Source organism: Papio anubis, chromosome 6 (assembly GCF_008728515.1).
Source record: "Papio anubis isolate 15944 chromosome 6, Panubis1.0, whole genome shotgun sequence".
Taxonomy (NCBI): domain Eukaryota; kingdom Metazoa; phylum Chordata; class Mammalia; order Primates; family Cercopithecidae; genus Papio; species Papio anubis.
The window spans coordinates 50038329-50056639 of record NC_044981.1 but is presented as its reverse complement, the minus strand read 5'-3'; the positions used below and the strand labels follow the sequence as shown (position 1 = coordinate 50056639).

Sequence of the window (18311 nt, the reverse complement as noted above, 5' to 3'; positions counted from 1 at the left end):
GTATTTTAATACAAATGATGTATGTTTTACTTATTGTATGTATCTAGCATCTACTATATTGTCTGGTGCATAAGATTTGCTCAGTCAATAAAGGTTGAATGATTGAATGCCCTGCACATGGACACTGTCGTCTGAATGAACATTCACTATAGAGGAGACTATTTATCAAAGCTTGCTAAACTTTGGGCATTAGCTAATGAAGCAGGTAATTACATTTATGGTGTTGAAATTGGTAATGACTATGAAGAGAATAAAACAGTCATATTCAGAGGGAATGCTAGGCAGCAGTGAAAGACTGAACAGAAATTGTATTAAATGTGTATCTTGAAAAACACCAAAAACGAACACGACCCTCATTGCTTCATAATGTGATGAGAGAGAAGAGAGAAGTTACAAATACAGCACTTTTCAGATGAGGATATGCAGCTGAGGAGTGAAGTGACTTCTCAAGGTCACACAGCTAGTAAGTGACACCTCTACGATTCACACTTGTGTTTGTCTCGTTATGAAGGTAGAAGTTGTAATGAATGATGAAAAGTTGTGCAAAATGTCCAAGGTTGTCAAAAAATGGCATTATATTTCTTCAGAAAATTAGAGAAAAGATCTCTTCTGAAATGCTTTTATTATTGAATCTATTCCCTAATCCAGAAGGAAGGTTGCTGATGTAGACATGTGTGCTAACCTCTGGAACTTTTATTGTTTTTTATTCCTTTGTTTTATTTCAGGGGTCATGGAGTATCTTCACCATCTCTGTAACATATGCATTTCCAAGCCAGAAAACTGACTCCATTAGCTAAATTAAATTATTTGCAAAAGCCTTTTTTCCACTGTCATGTCTTATTTCCATTTCAGTTTCTCTGGTGGGATATGTTGGTCGCAGTGGATTTCCTTTTCTTGCTCTGGAGTTAATAGATAACTTGTGCTGCACTGTTACTATATCCAATGCCATTTTTATGCTGTTACAGAATTATAGTAGAAGATGCAGTGGATTGGCGCCCCCATGACAAAATCATCCTTAGCTCCTCTTCTTATGAGCCTCATGAAGCAGAGGTCCTCACTGTGAAGGAAGTCAAGGGCCACCATGTGAGGATTCATGAACGGCTCAAACACCGACACATTGGTAAGGCTTTGGTTTGCTGGTTAAGGGAGGTGAATGAGCCAGGAAGACCATGTTTGGTAACCTGGCTGGGGACCTTGGATCTGATTGCCATTCAGAGGGGAAGAACAATGCCTTCTTGCTGCCCTAGACTCATGCTACATGGCCTTATCTCTATTCCTTCATTAATTTTGTTGCTTTATTTTTAAAGAATACTTGGATGTTATATACATACACACATACACATCTCCACACGTTTTGCTCCTTATTTATAATGGCAAGTCTAAGAGCAGAAGGGTTAAGAATCTTGTTCAAGGTTATTGGGCAGTTTTAAGCCAGAATAAAACTCATGGGCACTGAGTTTCCAGTTTATTTCCTGACACATTGAATTACAATCCCTTAGAATATGGTAGTTACTGTAAATAATGATTTCATTTTCCATACTTAGAAATGTGTCCTTCCTGACATGAAGTACATTTTATGTATTAACTGCTACTATTAGTATTACTGCAAAAAATGAAAGAAAAAAGCCCAGACCTTTTTTTAAATAAAAAAGGTACCAAATATTTTTATACACAATACACAGAATGTACTACACATAAATAATAAGTCACGATAACCTTCCTGATTCAGTCTAATAAATAAATCTAACCCAGGAGATATAGCTGATCAGTAATAAACTGTGGAAATAAAGGGGAATGAGAATGTCTTTTTGTCTCTGGTACATGAGAGTCAAATCCACGGTTTCACCACGAATGTCTCAAGCTATGTCTAAATCATCGTTCCCAGGAGGATTTCTTTTTTAATAAGCAGCAAAGAAAAAAGAAATCTTCAGCACTGATTTCAGTAAGATGCAAGGTGAAATGCAAATGGTAGACAGTGAAACAAACTAGCAAGATGCTTAGTTCCCACTGCTGCGGAAGCTGTTCAGGCCTTGATGAGTGGAAGATCCACCATGAGAGGGCGCTGCTGCTGCCTGGTGCTGCTTCTTGCTCTCCTTTTACTCTGACACATAGCTGCTTTTGCCCTGTCACTGCCTCAGTTGATCTGGGATTCCTCACTCTCATGAAAGAGGTCCATGGACAATGTACAACCCAACACTGAAGTCTCGTGCTGACCTATTTAAGGAAGGAGGTTGGGGACCCCACTAATTGGACAGGTCTGCCCTGACTTCCCTGAACCAGTGACCTGTCCCAGTACCCACAGTTATTAAGAAGAAATGAATTCTTGCTCAAACACTCTGACTCTGATCCCAAAGAGAGACAAGTGAATGGGTTATTTTATTTCTCAGCTGACCTTTGTGGAGAATGCCCGAGGAAAAGCAGACCTTAATGTTGGTAGAACTTCCGAGGGGAAAGGATGTTTTCATTTCTCAGGTTTGCTGGGTCCCCAGCTAGTGATTTTTGAAATAGATTTTTAAAGTTTTTTTTCCCCCAACTTCTATTGCCCCAGGAAGTGTCCATGTCACGGAGGATGGCCGACACATTCGTTTGGCTGCTGAGGTTGGACTGTTGACTCGAAATATACAAATTCAGCCTGATGTATCATGTAGGGGGAGACTGTTTGTGGGGCCCTTGAGGAAGTCCAGCCGAGAAGAATTTTCAGGTAAATGAAATGTTAAGTAACTAGATATTACCAATGGGAGCCTATTCATCTGGGACACCCAGAAATCCCAACTGTGAGAATTTTCATTTATAAAACAAAACGTTCAAATGAGATAGTTCCTTTGTGCTTGGAGAAGCTATGAATTTTCAGTCCTAATCTGTGCTTAATTTTCAGTGTGATGTTAAAATAATATACTAGCGATCAGCACATATGCACATTTTTACCTCAAAGAAAACATCTTCAGCAGATGTGAAATTTCCTCTGCTTTGAAATTATAGATGATTTAATGACCACTTCAATTTTATCTCTTTCCTGAATTTCTATTACTCTTTCCCAGTAGCATGCTATATCTGATGGCAGGCATCAGTTCATGCTATAAATTAATAGCGTAAATTTAAATAAAAATGATTTCCATATTCTAGACTGCTTTAAGGATCAGTTCAATCTTTCTTGTTTCTTTCAAGTTTTAGCCCTTTTGGAATGCTGCAAAATTATTTGATTAGGACCTCGTTTCTTAAACGTGTGTTCCTTATACTTTATTCCAAAGTTCTTTCCTGATCAAACAGTTTGGTTGTCACTGTAGCTCCAACTTAGAATATCATGGTGTACACGAATATATAAAGGCCTGGGGAAGGCTGAGAATAAAGGATCTAAACACTTCCCAAATATATTCAATATGGGACACTCTTTGTTGGCACAACTATTTCACCAGTTTTGTAAAGGGCAGTGTTTGGACCTTAAATCAAACATTTAAGATTTCTAGTTAATAGAACAAGCTCTATCTCCATAAACCCTTATCAGTGGTGATTTCCGCCCACTACCCCAGGTGACATTTGGCAATATCTGGAGACATTTTTACTTGTCACAACTTGAGGGAGCTTCTGGCATGTATGGATAGTGCCAAACATCTAGCATGAACAGGACGGCCACCCACAGGAAAGGAGTATCTGCCTCCAAATGTCAATAGTGTTGAGGTTGAGAACCCCGCTCTAGATGATGGAGACAAAGGCTTGGTTCCAATCTTTTAAGAATAGACCACTCTAAGGTTTATGAAGATGGGGAATCAGGAAGGAGAGAGCAAGATAAGGCCCCAGATAACTGAAACCACAGGCCAAGCTGGAGCATGGTCACAGGAACAGGACAGAAGGCCAGTTCTTACAGCTGAGCACCAAGTCAGAGCAGAACCAGCAGCAAGACTGACCTGATCCTAAACTTCTAACAATGCTGATCCTTACATCATCCCCTGGGGAAGGGAAACTCAAACTCTATTTTGTGCTTCTTATGGACCAGAAACTGTGCTGGTTTTCACACAGTGAAAATTTTATCTTATTTAATCCTAAAATCCTCATAAGAGAATTTTATATTCCTATTACAGGAAATAGAGTCTATAGTACAATTGCCTATTTATTTATGTAGCTCCTTCATTAGCTTATAAACTCCTTGAGGAGAGAAATAGGTCTTTCATCTGTTTTCCTAGTGTGGTAACTGCTGTAAATTAGGTACTTAATAAATATGAATGAAAAATATTAATGAAGAGTAAGGAAAGTCATTTGACTAGTAGGTGGTAGATTCAAGCCTGGTTCTTGTTAAATAAACTTTTAATTTTGTAATGATTTTGGATTTACAGAAAAGCTGCAAAGGTAGTATAGAGAGATCTTGTATACCTTTCACTCAATTTTCTTCCATTAATAGCTGATACAATACTAGTATATTTGTCAAAACAAAGACATTAACATTGGTACATTACCCTGAACTAAACTCAAGACATTCTTCAAATTTTACCAGTTTTTTCTGTTCCAGAATTCAATCATAGTCCAGGGCCTGAATAAGAAGGGCTCAGCAGGTGTAGGTCAGAGATGCCAGATATGGGTACTGATTTGTTACAGAGCAGAAAAGCAGGTCAAGACTTCTGAGTCCTACTTTTATATTGGAGGGCTCCATCATTCTTCTCTTCCTGAATAATACCCACCAAGTTGTACTTAACTTGCTAGAATATTTTTCAGTAGTGATTTTCAAAAGGAAAAATACGAAGATAATTGTGAATAAAATAATTGCTTCATTCAGGCTGGACATGGTGACTCATGCCTATAAGCCCAGCACTTTGGGAGGCTGAAGCAGGCAGATCACTTGTGGTCAGGAGTTCGATACCAGCTTGGCTAACATGGTGAAACCCTGTCTCTACTAAAAATATAAAAATTAGCCAAGCATGGTGGCATGAACCTGTAGTCCCAGCTACTTGAGAGGCTGAGGTGGGAGGATCACTTGCACCCTGGAGATGGAGGTTGCAGTGAGCCAAGATTGTGCCACTACATTCCAACCTGGGTAACAGAGTGAGACTCTGTCTCAAAAAAAAAAAAAAAAAAAAAAAAAAATTGCTTAATTCTTTATTTAAATGCTCAAGACATTTTTAAGTCTTTGCTAATTGATTAATTTTCAGTCATTGTTTAATGTGCACAGAAGTAAAAAGACCTTGTACAGTTTAAAACTATGAATTACATCCATGGAAGTATAAGACATTAAAAAACCTGATAATTAAAATAATCCTGAGAGCTTCTGGATAGCTGAACATGTGGAGTTTCCTAGACTAAGGCGGTGTACCCGGGGAGGGTATGGGAGATGCATGCCCTTCTCTCATGCCATGCCCTACGCATGTCTTTATTTATCTCCCTTGTAATATCCTTTATAAGAAACCTAGGAAATAACAATAATACTGACATGTTGCCTTGACAGAGATTCTAAAATCACATTAAATGCTAAAAATAAGCTGTTTATGTATGGACTTATGCTTGCATTTGGTGTTCTTTGTGCCAAAGTTCCACAGAGCAGGTTTGCCAGTTCTTTCAGCTATGTGCTATTGGTGAGGGATATTGCCCAACAAATATCTTTTGGATGTTTTATTGTTCTGTGAGTATGCCCACACTATCTACCAATGCCTCCTCAATAGCATTCATTGAGAAATTTAAATACGTTGGAATCCTGTTGCCTGGCCACAAGGAGACGTATAGGTTCTTTTACTTAGCCTGTCTTTCTCAAAAGGACTTCCTTCTTCATGGCAGCCAATATGCAAGGGTTCTAGTTTCTCATCTCTAAAAAGGTACTGAAGAAATGAGGGGCTTAGGCTGTACTGTCTTTGAACCTTAAATACTATTATTAAAACAGTGAAACAGAAACTTCAAATGTATTGCTTCCTTTATCTTTATGATAAATAACTTCATAGTTTACTTTAGTCAATACCTTAAAAAATGAAATAAAAGGAGCCAAAGTTGTGACCTACTTAGCAAAGGACGCACAACTAATTATTGGCTCAATAGCTATAGCGCAGTTATCTGAATCATAATGCAGAGATGCTACTTTTATACACCGAGTCTTCCTGTCTTGCCAGGATGCCTGCATGGGGTTAATAGTGCGACTTCTCATCCATATGCCTAAGTTTAAGTTCTAGCTTGTTAGTTCACTCTTCTCTGCCTCAGTTTCCTTATCTGTAAAATGGGGATAATAATTGTACCTACCACATAGAATTTTTTTGAAAATTAGGAGTATGAATAAATAGGTGAATATAAATTAGAACAGTGTCTGCAAATAATGAGTGTTATATGAGAGTTAAAGTTTTTAATTCACCTCATTATTATTTCATATTAATTCATCTATAATCATGTTATTATTAATTTTACCAAGAGTATATATGCTGACTCATATTTTTAAATCAACTTACTGGCTGTATTTTATGATGTGTTTTAACAATATCTATTTAAAACAGTACAAATAACATTACAAATGAGAGTAAATAATTTACTATTTTCTCCTCACATAAAAGATATAGAAAATCTTATTATGAAAATGAAACAGTGAATAAAGTGTAGCCAGGATAAAAATATAGAAAAGATTTTACAGAATCTTTAAAGTGATTTTAAAAGCATGTTATTGCTTCTATCATATTTTAGTCAGAAGCATGTATTGAATATCACGCTTCTGGACATCAACTGAGCAGAAGGAAATTTTGCACTCATAACCTTCTTCAGAAATGCTTAATATTCATTTGTGCAATGTCTTCGTGTGAATGGCTGTGGCCTTTCACGTGGTGTCACTGAGACGCTGAGAGGGAGACTTGACTTTGAGGTGAAGGGCCAGAAACCCAGAATCTCTTTATTCTTACTCAGTTCTTTGACCCGGCCCCAGACAAATGCACAGAATCGTTAAACTTAGCCATGCCCATCCCCAAAGTTTGCCTCTTTACTATTTCTCCTCTCATCATTCCCCATCCTATCACCAGACTCTTCAGACTGCACATGCAATTCAGGCATTAATGTGATACTTGTAATGATTCCTACCTTTTTAGTTGAGAATCTGTGGTGTGAAATATGATGCTGGTGTTGAGAATAAACTTACATTTTCATTAAAAATCTTCATATCTTAATGCCCTAAAATGGGCCATTCTTCAGCCTTTTGTGGGGAAAGTACCTGATGACATGCATTTTGTTTATAGGTGTCCTTCAACTTCTTAATGTGGAAATTCAGAACTTTGGGTCACCACTGTACTCATCTGTTGAATTCAGTAATGTGTCAGAAGGATCCTGGATCATATCATCTACTCTGCACCAGAGCTGTGGCGGGGGCATTCATGCAACTGCCAGTCATGGAGTACTTTTAAATGACAATATTGTGTTTGGTACAGCTGGCCATGGCATAGATTTAGAGGGTCAGGCCTATACTGTCACTAATAACCTTGTGGTTCTGATGACACAGCCAGCGTGGTCCACCATTTGGGTGGCAGGAATCAAAGTGAACCAAGCAAAGGACATCAACCTCCATGGCAACGTTGTGGCAGGATCAGAGAGAGTTGGCTTTCATATCCGAGGCCACAAGTGCTCTTGTGGACTGCTTTGGTCTGACAATGTGGCCCACTCAAGTCTTCATGGCCTTCACCTCTACAAGGAAAGTGGACTTGACAACTGTACCAGAATCTCCGGCTTCTTGGCTTTCAAGAACTTTGACTATGGTGCCATGTTACACATAGAGAACAGCGTGGAGATAGAGAACATTACTCTGGTAGACAATACTATTGGTCTTTTGGCAGTAGTGTATGTATTTTCTGCTCCACAAAATTCCATCAAAAAAGTGCAAATTGTGCTTAGGAATTCAATCATTGTGGCCACCAGCTCTTCTTTTGACTGCATTCAGGACAAAGTGAAGCCTCTCTCAGCCAACTTGACATCAACAGATAGAGCTCCTTCCAATCCAAGGGGGGGTCGAATTGGTATTCTGTGGCCTGTATTCACCTCAGAACCAAATCAGTGGCCTCAGGAGCCATGGCACAAAGTGAGGAATGACCATTCAATTTCAGGAATCATGAAACTTCAAGGTGGGATGTTTTACTTTATCTAGGCAATGCCATTTCATACGTCCATGCATATAATTTTTAATAGCATTCTGAAATTTTATCAACAAAAAGGTACATTGTGGTCCAGTGCTTGCTGTCCAACCTGCTGAGTATTGATAGCCACAATGGTAGTTTATAATTTCTTACAAAAGTCACTGCTTTATACATATTGAAGAGCTTTCTACAACTTAGTTTTTAATAAAAATTTTAAAAATTTGAATATAATGAGATGGAATCTTGCATCTTGACCAGGCTGGTCTCAAACTCCTGGCCTCAAGCAATCCTCCCATCTCAGCCTCCCAAAGTGTTGGGATTACAGGCAATAGCAACCGCTCCAGGTCAACACAGCAATTATTTAACTTGATTACATAAGAACTCTCTTGGTTAGGTGTTGTTTTTCCTATTATACAAGTGAGGAAATTGAAATGTAGAAGTTGTGTCTCATCTGAAGCTGCTTAGTAGATGGTTGAGTGGCAAGGGTTAAAATCAAAGTTGTGACATGACTTGTGCAGTTAATCTTCTATTAGATCTCTTGTACCATTGTACTCTCTCCCCTGTTACTTACTTTATCTGGCAGTGGGTTTGTCTTTCTGTAAAATGAATGGATTTTGATTAAGCCTAAAATGAAAAGCCTTATTGCTATTAAAGCTTTAATGTATTGAAATACTCTTCTCTGTTGAATACAATGTCCATGTATTGAAGAACTACAGATATTTTATATCAAGATTTATGTAAATTCCTAAGACTTTCCTGGGTAACTTAAACTAACTTGGGGGTATATGTTATTGTAACAATATTTAGTTGTATATTCGATGTTTATGACTGGTGGTTTATATGATATAATGTTATGATATATATTTTTAAAATTTCAGATGTTACCTTTTCTAGTTTTGTGAAGAGTTGCTATAGCGATGACCTGGATGTCTGCATTCTACCAAATGCAGAGAACACCGGAATTATGCACCCAATAACAGCAGAGAGGACCAGGATGCTAAAGATAAAAGATAAAAACAAGTTCTACTTTCCCTCATTACAACCCAGGTATAATTTTTAGTATTTATAATTAGCCATTTTTATGAAGTACTTGGCAATTCTTCAAACCCTAAACATGTTTTTTAAAAAGAATAAAATCATCAAAGAAATAGAAATAAGTCTTAGAATGGTAAGATATATTAACTTAATGACCAATTCTTTACGCCTCGTATATTCATGCCTTGTGATATATGATTTTTAAAATATCTCTCACTAAAGAGGCAGGGGCTATTTCCCTCCCCCTTGAATCTGGACTCAGCCATGTGACTTTCTTTAGCTAATGAAAGAGGCAGAAGTAATGAAGTGCAAGTTTTATTGATATTGTTTTATTGTTTTGTCTTTATTAGAGAGACTTCTTTGGGATGTTTTCAAACTTTCTGGTTATAAATTGACTCTAATTCTTCATTCTTCGTTGGAGTAAAGTGTCAGTGGTCTTCAGAAGGAGATCTTGGGAGCCTTTTGTGCAGGAACTAGTGGATAGAAGGAGATTGTGTCTGCTGACAGGAATCTCTGAACTGAACGATGAGCTCTAGCAGATACTGGCATTTCAGACCAGGTGTAAATACTGTTTTCTGACGTATGATCTAAGAGTTTCATTCAAATATGTGAAAACTAGATAGGAGTTGTTTTTTTGTTTTTTTTGTTTTGTTTTGTTTTTGTTTTTTTTTGCCATGAAAGAGAGTAGAAAGTTAGAAGCAGGAAGAATGAATTACTTTTTCTTTCCCACAACGCTGGGGCAAACTCCTTTAGTTGGAAAAAACAAAAACAAACAAACAAAAAAACACACTAAAGAAGCCACCCTAATTAGAACATTCATGTGTTTGACTTAACACGAGTGTCTTTGATGTCCATCCCTGAATCATTATAGGTACCTAAACATGATTAGGTAGGCAATTTATGTAATTTTGTCACTTTTTAAAATTTACTATCCAGTTTTCCTTATGTTCATATCTTACCCCAGGCTGATATAGTTGTAAAGTTATATGTCTTAGTCTGTTTGTGCTGCTATAACAAAGTACTGCAGACTGGATAATTTATGAACAGAAATTTATTTATTTTATTTTTGGAGGTGGGGGTCTCACTCTGTCACCCAGGTTGAAGTGCAATGGCACAATCTTGGCTAACTGCAGCCTTGACCTCCTGGGCTCAAGTGATCCTCCGCCTCAGCCTCCCAAAGTTTTGGGATTATAGGCAGGAACCACTGCAGATGGACATAAATTTATTTCTTATAGTTCTGGAGGCTGGGGAGTCCAAGATCAAACACTGGCATAATTAGTGTCTGGTGAAGGTTTCTCCCTCCTTCCAAGATGGTGCGTTGTTGGTGCACCATCTCTCCAGAGGGGAGAAATGCTGTGTTCTCACATAGGAGAAGAAATGGAAGGGAAGAGAGCACTCTCTTCATCCTCAAGCCCTTTTATAAGGGTACTATCTTATTCATGAGAGTTGAGTCCTCACGACTTTATCACCTCCCACAGGCCACATTTCTTAATACTGTTCCATTAAGGATTAAGTTTCAACATGAAATTTGAAAGGACCATCATTCAAATCGTAGTACTATGTGATATTAACAACTGAATCTTTGTGCTGATAATACTCAATACAGTGTTGGTATACAATAAATATTTAATATTCTTACTTATTGTATTTCAAAGCCTTAGATTAGTGGTAATAAAATAAGTTCTTTGTAAGTCAATGTTATAGTTATCTATTTATTGTTTATATAACCCACTTGACTCTAAATTCTGAAAGTGCAGGTGCCATGTTTGTCTTTATTACTGTTATGTTACCCAGCCTGTCATTTGTAGGTTTTCAGTAGATATTTGTTGAATGAGAATATCTATTTTTCTTTGTATATAGCATAAATAAAATTGATATTTATAATAATAATTCTGAAATACTGCAAACTCCTGAAGTTTCTAAAAATAATTATATTATGTTCAGTTGTTATGAGAGGAACTTCTTTTGTATCTTACTTCTTAAAAAATTAGCAATCTATATAAAGATTACATATTAAGATATCCAAAATATTTGATTAGTAAGAATGTCTTTCTTCTTGACCATATAACCAGCAAAAAAATGATTTCATAAAGAGTTTTATTTTATATCTATGTAGCACATTATCAGTAATAAAAATCTGTTGAATTTATTTTATACAACATTAGCACTACTAGTGTATATTTTCTTCTTGCTGCTTATCATGAAATGAAAGAGTTGCTTTTTGACTGTCTTTACAGGAAAGATTTAGGAAAAGTAGTCTGCCCTGAATTAGACTGTGCAAGTCCAAGGAAATATCTCTTCAAGGATCTGGATGGGAGAGCCCTGGGTCTGCCTCCACCAGTTTCTATATTTCCTAAAACAGAGGCAGAATGGACTACCTCCTTCTTCAACGCAGGTAAGCTATATCTGAACTCAGTGCCTGTAGTAGAGGCAAGGGTGCTTGTGAAGGAGCTGGTTTAGCTGTGCTCATTGAGAATGAAACGTACTGGTGAAGACCTAAATTCTAAAGTTGGAGTCTGTGCTAATCTGCTGCCAATTCACCTGTATCACAGGAATGCTGAGTCATTATGTGATCTCACAACTTTACTGCTGTGCCCTCTATGAGGTTGCCTGGGTCCATGTCAAAAGTGCAGATTCTCAATGCCCAACTCGGTGCACAGCTGGGAGGACAATTCTCTCCTAGCTTGGGCACTTGGGCCTGAAGCAGTCATCATGCTCAGTGTTTCATACTGGTCTGCCATGGAACCAGCTCCTTTTTCTTTAAGCTTACCTTTCTTTTCTGTCAGGACTTAAAGCGCTCTCTCAATGGTAGGGTAGATGTCATGTGGTTTGTCTCCCTTTTCTCCATTCTCCAACTGTCTCCCAAACAGGGCTGTGCTCCAAACGTCTTCGTCTTCTTGCTTATGCAAGCAAAGCCCCCTTTTATATCAGTTTTTATGGCTGGACCCCTGGAGAGGTCATTGTCTTTTTATTTCCACTAACAAGGTGACTCTGAATTCCCATTTGTGTTCAGCTGGAACCTGCTGTGGTCAAACGTAAAGAAGTTTTTCTGTTTTTTCCCTATCTCATTAGTTGATTCTTTTTAGATGTCTTTTCTGGTCTTCCTTGTCCTTTTTAAGTTTTGAATGTGAGACTGTCAGAGGACTATGTCCTGAGACCTTTTTCCTTCTTTCTCTAATTTTGCTCCCTAGGACCAAGACTGAAATACCATCAAATGCTGATGACTTCCAGTTTATATCCTCAGCCTAGACTTGACCCTGAAATTTGGTCTAGTATAGCCAACTGACTTTACTTGGAAAGACAATAGACATCTCAGACTCAATATGCCTCAAAAAGATTCTTGATCTCTGCCCCATCTACAACCTGCTTCTTGCCTAGCTGTCCCTACCTCAATAATTGGTGCCACCATTCCTGAGGCTATTTAAGTAAAAAACCTGGGAGTCATCTTTTATTTTTCTTTTTCCTAACCCAAATTCTCAATCTTCTCATTTCCTCCACTACTACCACTCTCACTATTCCCTTTACTACTAGCCACCATTGTCTCTCACTAGATGAGAGAATAGCTACCTTGCTGATATTCTTCCTTCTACTTTTGTAGTCTCTAGTCTATTCTTCACATAATGGCCAGAGTGATATTTTTAGCTTTCCACCCATTCAGAATTAAGACCCAGCTACAAGCCTGTAAGTCTTGCAGCCCTGGTTCCTGCCTACTCTCTCACCTCCTCTCTTGTGACAGGCCTTTTACTTAGTCATCCTGGTCTCTTACTGTTCCTTTAACATGGTAAGCATATCCCTACATCAGGGCCTTTGCACTGGCTTTTTCCTCGTCCTGGAATATTTTATTCTCACTTCTTTGGGAGCTAGTTCCTACTGTTCAAATAAGGTACCCTCAGAGAAGCCATCCTTGACCACCCTATCTAAAATAATCATGAGATCATTATTCTGTAGCTCTGCTATGCTTGCTTTACTGTTTGTTGGAGTCGTGTTACTTAACATTGTATTATAAATATAGTTGCTTATGTTAATGTACTGTTTATCCTTTTTAGAACACAAACTTCATGAGGGCAGGATTTTTTTTTTTTTTTTCTCACTGATGTGTATTTGGGAGGATACTCAATAAACTTTGGTTGACTGATCAAATGAATGGATTATAGGTAACCAGCCAGAATAACTTGCTGTTTCACATCATCCAAGAGCATGTGAATGAACTGAAGCCTTCAGGTCATTGGTTGAAGAATTTATCTGTAATACGAAAGCCTAAAATGCAGATAGTTCTAGGTATCTCTTTACTTGTTTTCACCTTTCTTTCATCTGAACTACTGCTACAGTACAGCATTTGGTACTTGGGGCTGTTTCTACATATAATTATTTTAATTACCATAAAATTTCATGCTTGAGTACTTATACTTTTTAATATTTATTTTATGTTTTTCCATATGTTGAAGGCTTATCTCTGGAATAGAGTGACAAGCTGTGGGGACTACAGTATTGGTTTTAAACTCAGCGCCAAGTGCATGGAAATGCTGAGTAAATGTTCATTTTAATATGTTGGCTGCATTTGTTGAATAGAACCAGCAAATACCTTTCTTGCACAGAAGAATGAAACTCAGGGACACATTTATACTGAGAAAATATGTGGGTAGTAGTAAAAAGAAAGTAGCAAAAGAAAAAAGATAAGGGGTTACCCTCCTCTTTACCCCTAGATCTACTCAAATGGCGTTCTATAGTAAGTTTTCTATTGGTTTTAAGAATTATTCCGCAATTACACAGGTATTTATGCTATGGGGAAAACATTCTGATATGTTAAAATAAAAACATGCCTAATTGTGGGACTTTTCTGGACTTGAGCTTTTGGTGAGGATCCCATTTCTGTGGAATCCATAAGGGATGTGTGTTTCAGAGTATTTGATGAAAATTATATTTTATCCTAACAGAAGGAAATAAAGACTGAAGACAATGTCTTAGTTTGGGTTGTCCCGGAAGCAGACCCTGATACAAGGCTTAGAATTCAAGTAGTTTAATCGGGGGTGATCCCATAAAACACCAATAGGGAAGTGAGGAAGTATACTAGGAAAAGAAATAAGACCAATAAGGGAAGTGTGATCAACCTGGTTGCCACTGTGGAAGCTGATGCTCAAGTCTGATGGGGAACTGCGGGAGACCGTGGGAACATCACTCCAAATTATCCCAGCCAAGCCACAGGGAAGCTCATGTATTTATATCTCAAATCCTGGCTCCTCTGTCTTTGAGCTTACTTTCTTTTCTGTCAGGACTTTGGGGGATGCTTTGGGGACATTAACTCTCCAGCCCTTTGGCTTTCTCTGAACACAGGCTAACTGTGCTCTTTCTTGGGGCCACCAAAAACTCTCAGAAGGAAAAAAGAGAGAGAGAAAAACATTAATACCAAAGTTATCAAAAGAAAAAAAAAAGCTTTTCAGAAGGAAGTCATAGGTTTTTGTGGTAGCAGCCTTTGGTGTATGAAGGTGAGTGCCAAAAATACATAGGTGTGGCATCAAAAGCATCTGTTACAAATAGAAACTCTAAAATGTCCATCAAATTCTCCATGTTTAAATCCTAAGAATATTCTTTTTAGGTGATTGCTTACCAGGTGTAATACGCTGTTTAGGCACAAATATGTTCTTGCTGCTGGTTGCAATGGTAGAATATTTGCTTTTTCTCAGCTCTTTACCATGGCTGTCAAACATGATTCAAAGATAAAACTCCATGAGTAATATCATATTACACACGATTTACTATCACTGTGTGGACAAGCATGTATGTGTGTGAGTGGCTGAATGTCCGTATGGAGGTATATATGACTGACTGCCTAAACTCCTGATGTTTTAGAGCTTTATAACATTTTAAATGAGGTTGCTATAGGTACCAACTGCAAGGATTCCCACAGTGGAATCTGCTGTTTACTGCACTAAAAATACAATCTGTGTCCTCTTGCAATGAAAGAGACAGCACATAGTAAATGGTGCCTTCCGGGTGCTGACAGGATTGCAGTGTTTTTCTTTGACTTCCAAAGTATGAGTAAATCCCTCCTTCCCTAATGCAAATTTCTTTTCATTTTCAAACCATTTTCTCTTAGCTACTTTCCAGTTCCTGTCCACAATCTGGTGGATGATAAAAGCACAGATTTAATCTCAGGATAATTCATGACTATTTTGTATTTTTTCTCTTCAAGACAAGAATCTATGATTATCTTCAGTAAACCAGAGAAAGTAACGCAGCTAAGGTGAAAATGGAGACCACCGGAACCGAATTTTATATTTATTCCAAATGTCATTAACAGACGCTTATATCCTTTCCATATTTTTTAAACATATCTCTCCAAGTCATTTGGAGTCCATTGCCTTTGAGGTTTATTTTTAATTTGGAAAATAACAGATTTTATTTGCACATATAAGTTCATACAAAAACTACTCACCCAGACAGATATCCACAGGTCCAAGCATATTGTCATATATTCTGGCATTAGGAGCAAAAACCATCCATGTGGATCAGCTCTGAGGAACACTCTGCCAGTGGGTTTCGCTATCTGTGTAATGCAGAGTGTGTAGCCAGGGGAGAAGAGAGCTGCTAATTTTGCTTTATACTTATCTGTAAGTTTGCATTTGCAGCCAACTTTGAAAAATGTATAACAGTAGAGAGCAAGACAGCTCATACCAAGCAGGTGATCTTCTGAGAACCATTTACATTTTATTCTGGAAAGGAGTTCTTTTGATTATGGAGGCATCTGATGATCTGAACATTCAAAATCATTTAGAAGAACAAAGCACTGAAATTAATGTCCCATTCAGGTAGAATTAGGCAGATACCAGAACTTTCCATTCTGGCTCCGTACTCAGTTTCTGTCTGTTCCAGGCTACAAATGGGTGTCGTCACCTCACAACCCGGTTCATACATGTGGGGCACCAGCAGTGTCGGGAGGCAACAGAAAGAAGCCAGAGCTTCAGTTTCAATAGCATTTAACAATTTCTCAACCATGACAAAAAAAGCGGAAGGGAGGTAAAATGAAAGCTAGCATTGCATGAGCACCTTTTTTATGCTACACGTTGAAATTGGCATTTTCATGGATTTGGCAAGTGTATTTTGCCTACTTTCTGTCTACCAGAACCTCTGTAAGCATGGAAACTATAGCAATGAACAAAACAACATTTCTGCTGCCATCAAGCTTATGTTCTAGTAGGGTTAGGTACATAAACAAATAAAAATTCCAGAGGTACATAAACAAAATTCCAAATAAACAAAGAAATATTCTGGGACCAGTGGCTCATGCCTATAATCCCAGCACTTTGGGAGGCTGAGGCGGGGAGATCACCCGAGGTTGGGAGTTGGAGACCAGCATGGCCAATGTGGCAAAAATCCGTCTCTACTAAAAATAGAAAAATTAGCGAGATGTGATGGTACATGCCTGTGATCCCAGCTACTCAGGAGGCTGAGGGATGAAAATCACTTGAACCTGGGAGGTGGGGGTTGCAGTGAGCCAAGGTGATGCCACTGCACTCCAGCCTGGTTGACAGAGTGAGACCTGACTCAAAAAAAAATTATATATATTGTATATAATTCATATACATTCACATACACACATATGTGTATGTATATAACATGTATATATTATATATGTGTGTGTGTATATATGTGTGTGTGTATATATACGTGTGTATGTATATATATATATAGACAGTGCGCTGGCTGTCTGGAGGCAGGCAGTGTATATATGTGTATATATAGATGCACACACACATACACACACACACACATACATTCCAGGAGAGATGAGAAGGATGGAAAAAATACAATAGTGTTTTGGGCTAGAAAGGTAGTTTGAGTTGTCTGTGTGCATGTGTGTCTGGTGTGCAGGGGAATTGCTATTTGAAATAGTTGCATTTCAAATGAGACCTGAAAGAGGAGTGAGGAGGGCCTGCTCTGAGCACACAGAGGAGCCTTCCAGGGAGAGGAAGCAGCCAGGGCAGGGACTGTGAGACCCGAAAGGGCCTCAGCATGTGTGAGAGGTGGCTGGAAAGGAGAACGTTGTGTGCAGTTTTTGAGAGAAGGAGCAGTTGCAGATAGACAAGAGCCCGCCTTCTTCTTGGCCAGGGTAAAAGGTTTGGATTTTATTTCAATTTATTTCTCTATTTAGTGTACATTTCAGATGTACAGCATGATGGTTTGATAGGCTTACACATAGTAAAATGACTACTATAGTGAAGCAAATGAACATATCTATCATCTGACATGGTTAACCGCCCCTACTTTTTGTGGTAAGAGCACCTATAATCCATAATATTAGCAAAAATCCTGACTACAACACAATATTATTAACCTAGAGTCCTCACGTTGTGAATTAGACCTCTGGACTTATTCGCCTTACATATCCTTACATATCTGCAACTCTGTGTCCTTTGACCAACATCCCCTCATTTCCTCTCACCCCCAAACACCTGTCTCTGTTAACCACATTTTTATTTTCTCTTTCTATATATTTTGGGAGATTTTAAGAAAGGTGGCGGTAGGATTTTCCTCGTTCCCTGAAAAGATTGTACTAGCTGTGTTGGAGTGCCCTGGCTATCTGGAGGCAGGCAGTGCAGCCAGGAAGCTGTGCAGGTGGAAGGGGAGCAGGTGAGGCTTGGAGGTAGCTGCTCCACACGTGCCGGCCCACAAACTATTGGCTACCTGTCTACAGTGATGTATTCACAGAAATTTACCACTTAGAAACATAGTAATTTGGCAGAGTAATTTTATGTCTGTTGAGTCTAATAAGTAAAACATGGGGCTTATAGTATGTATATCTAATTTGTCTGATAATCTGTATTCTTTTTTTTTAAAAAAGTATTACTCGGCCGGGCGCGGTGGCTCAAGCCTGTAATCCCAGCACTTTGGGAGGCCGAGATGGGCGGATCACGAGGTCAGGAGATCGAGACCATCCTGGCGAACACCGTGAAACCCCATCTCTACTAAAAAATACAAAAAACTAGCCGGGCGAGGTGGCAGGCGCCTGTAGTCCCAGCTACTCGGGAGGCTGAGGCAGGAGAATGGCGTGAACCCGGGAGGCGGAGCTTGCAGTGAGCTGAGATCCGGCCACTGCACTCCAGCCCAGGCGACAGAGCGAGACTCCGTCTCAAAAAAAAAAAAAAAAAAAAAAAAAGTATTACTCTTCAATAGACTGAAAATTTTAAAACAAAACAATCCCCCCTC

The 18311-nt window shown here is 38.5% G+C and overlaps 1 protein-coding gene across 1 annotated transcript in view; it reads left to right on the top strand.

Annotated features, from left to right (window-relative positions):
- PKHD1 (PKHD1 ciliary IPT domain containing fibrocystin/polyductin) overlaps positions 1-18311 on the top strand; it is a 629203-nt gene that overhangs the window by 485022 nt on the left and 125870 nt on the right. Inside the window, 5 exon segments of the mRNA XM_021937365.2 lie at positions 966-1120; positions 2549-2701; positions 7185-8060; positions 8951-9119; positions 11345-11502. Of these exon segments, the coding sequence (XP_021793057.2) occupies positions 966-1120; positions 2549-2701; positions 7185-8060; positions 8951-9119; positions 11345-11502 (1511 nt within the window).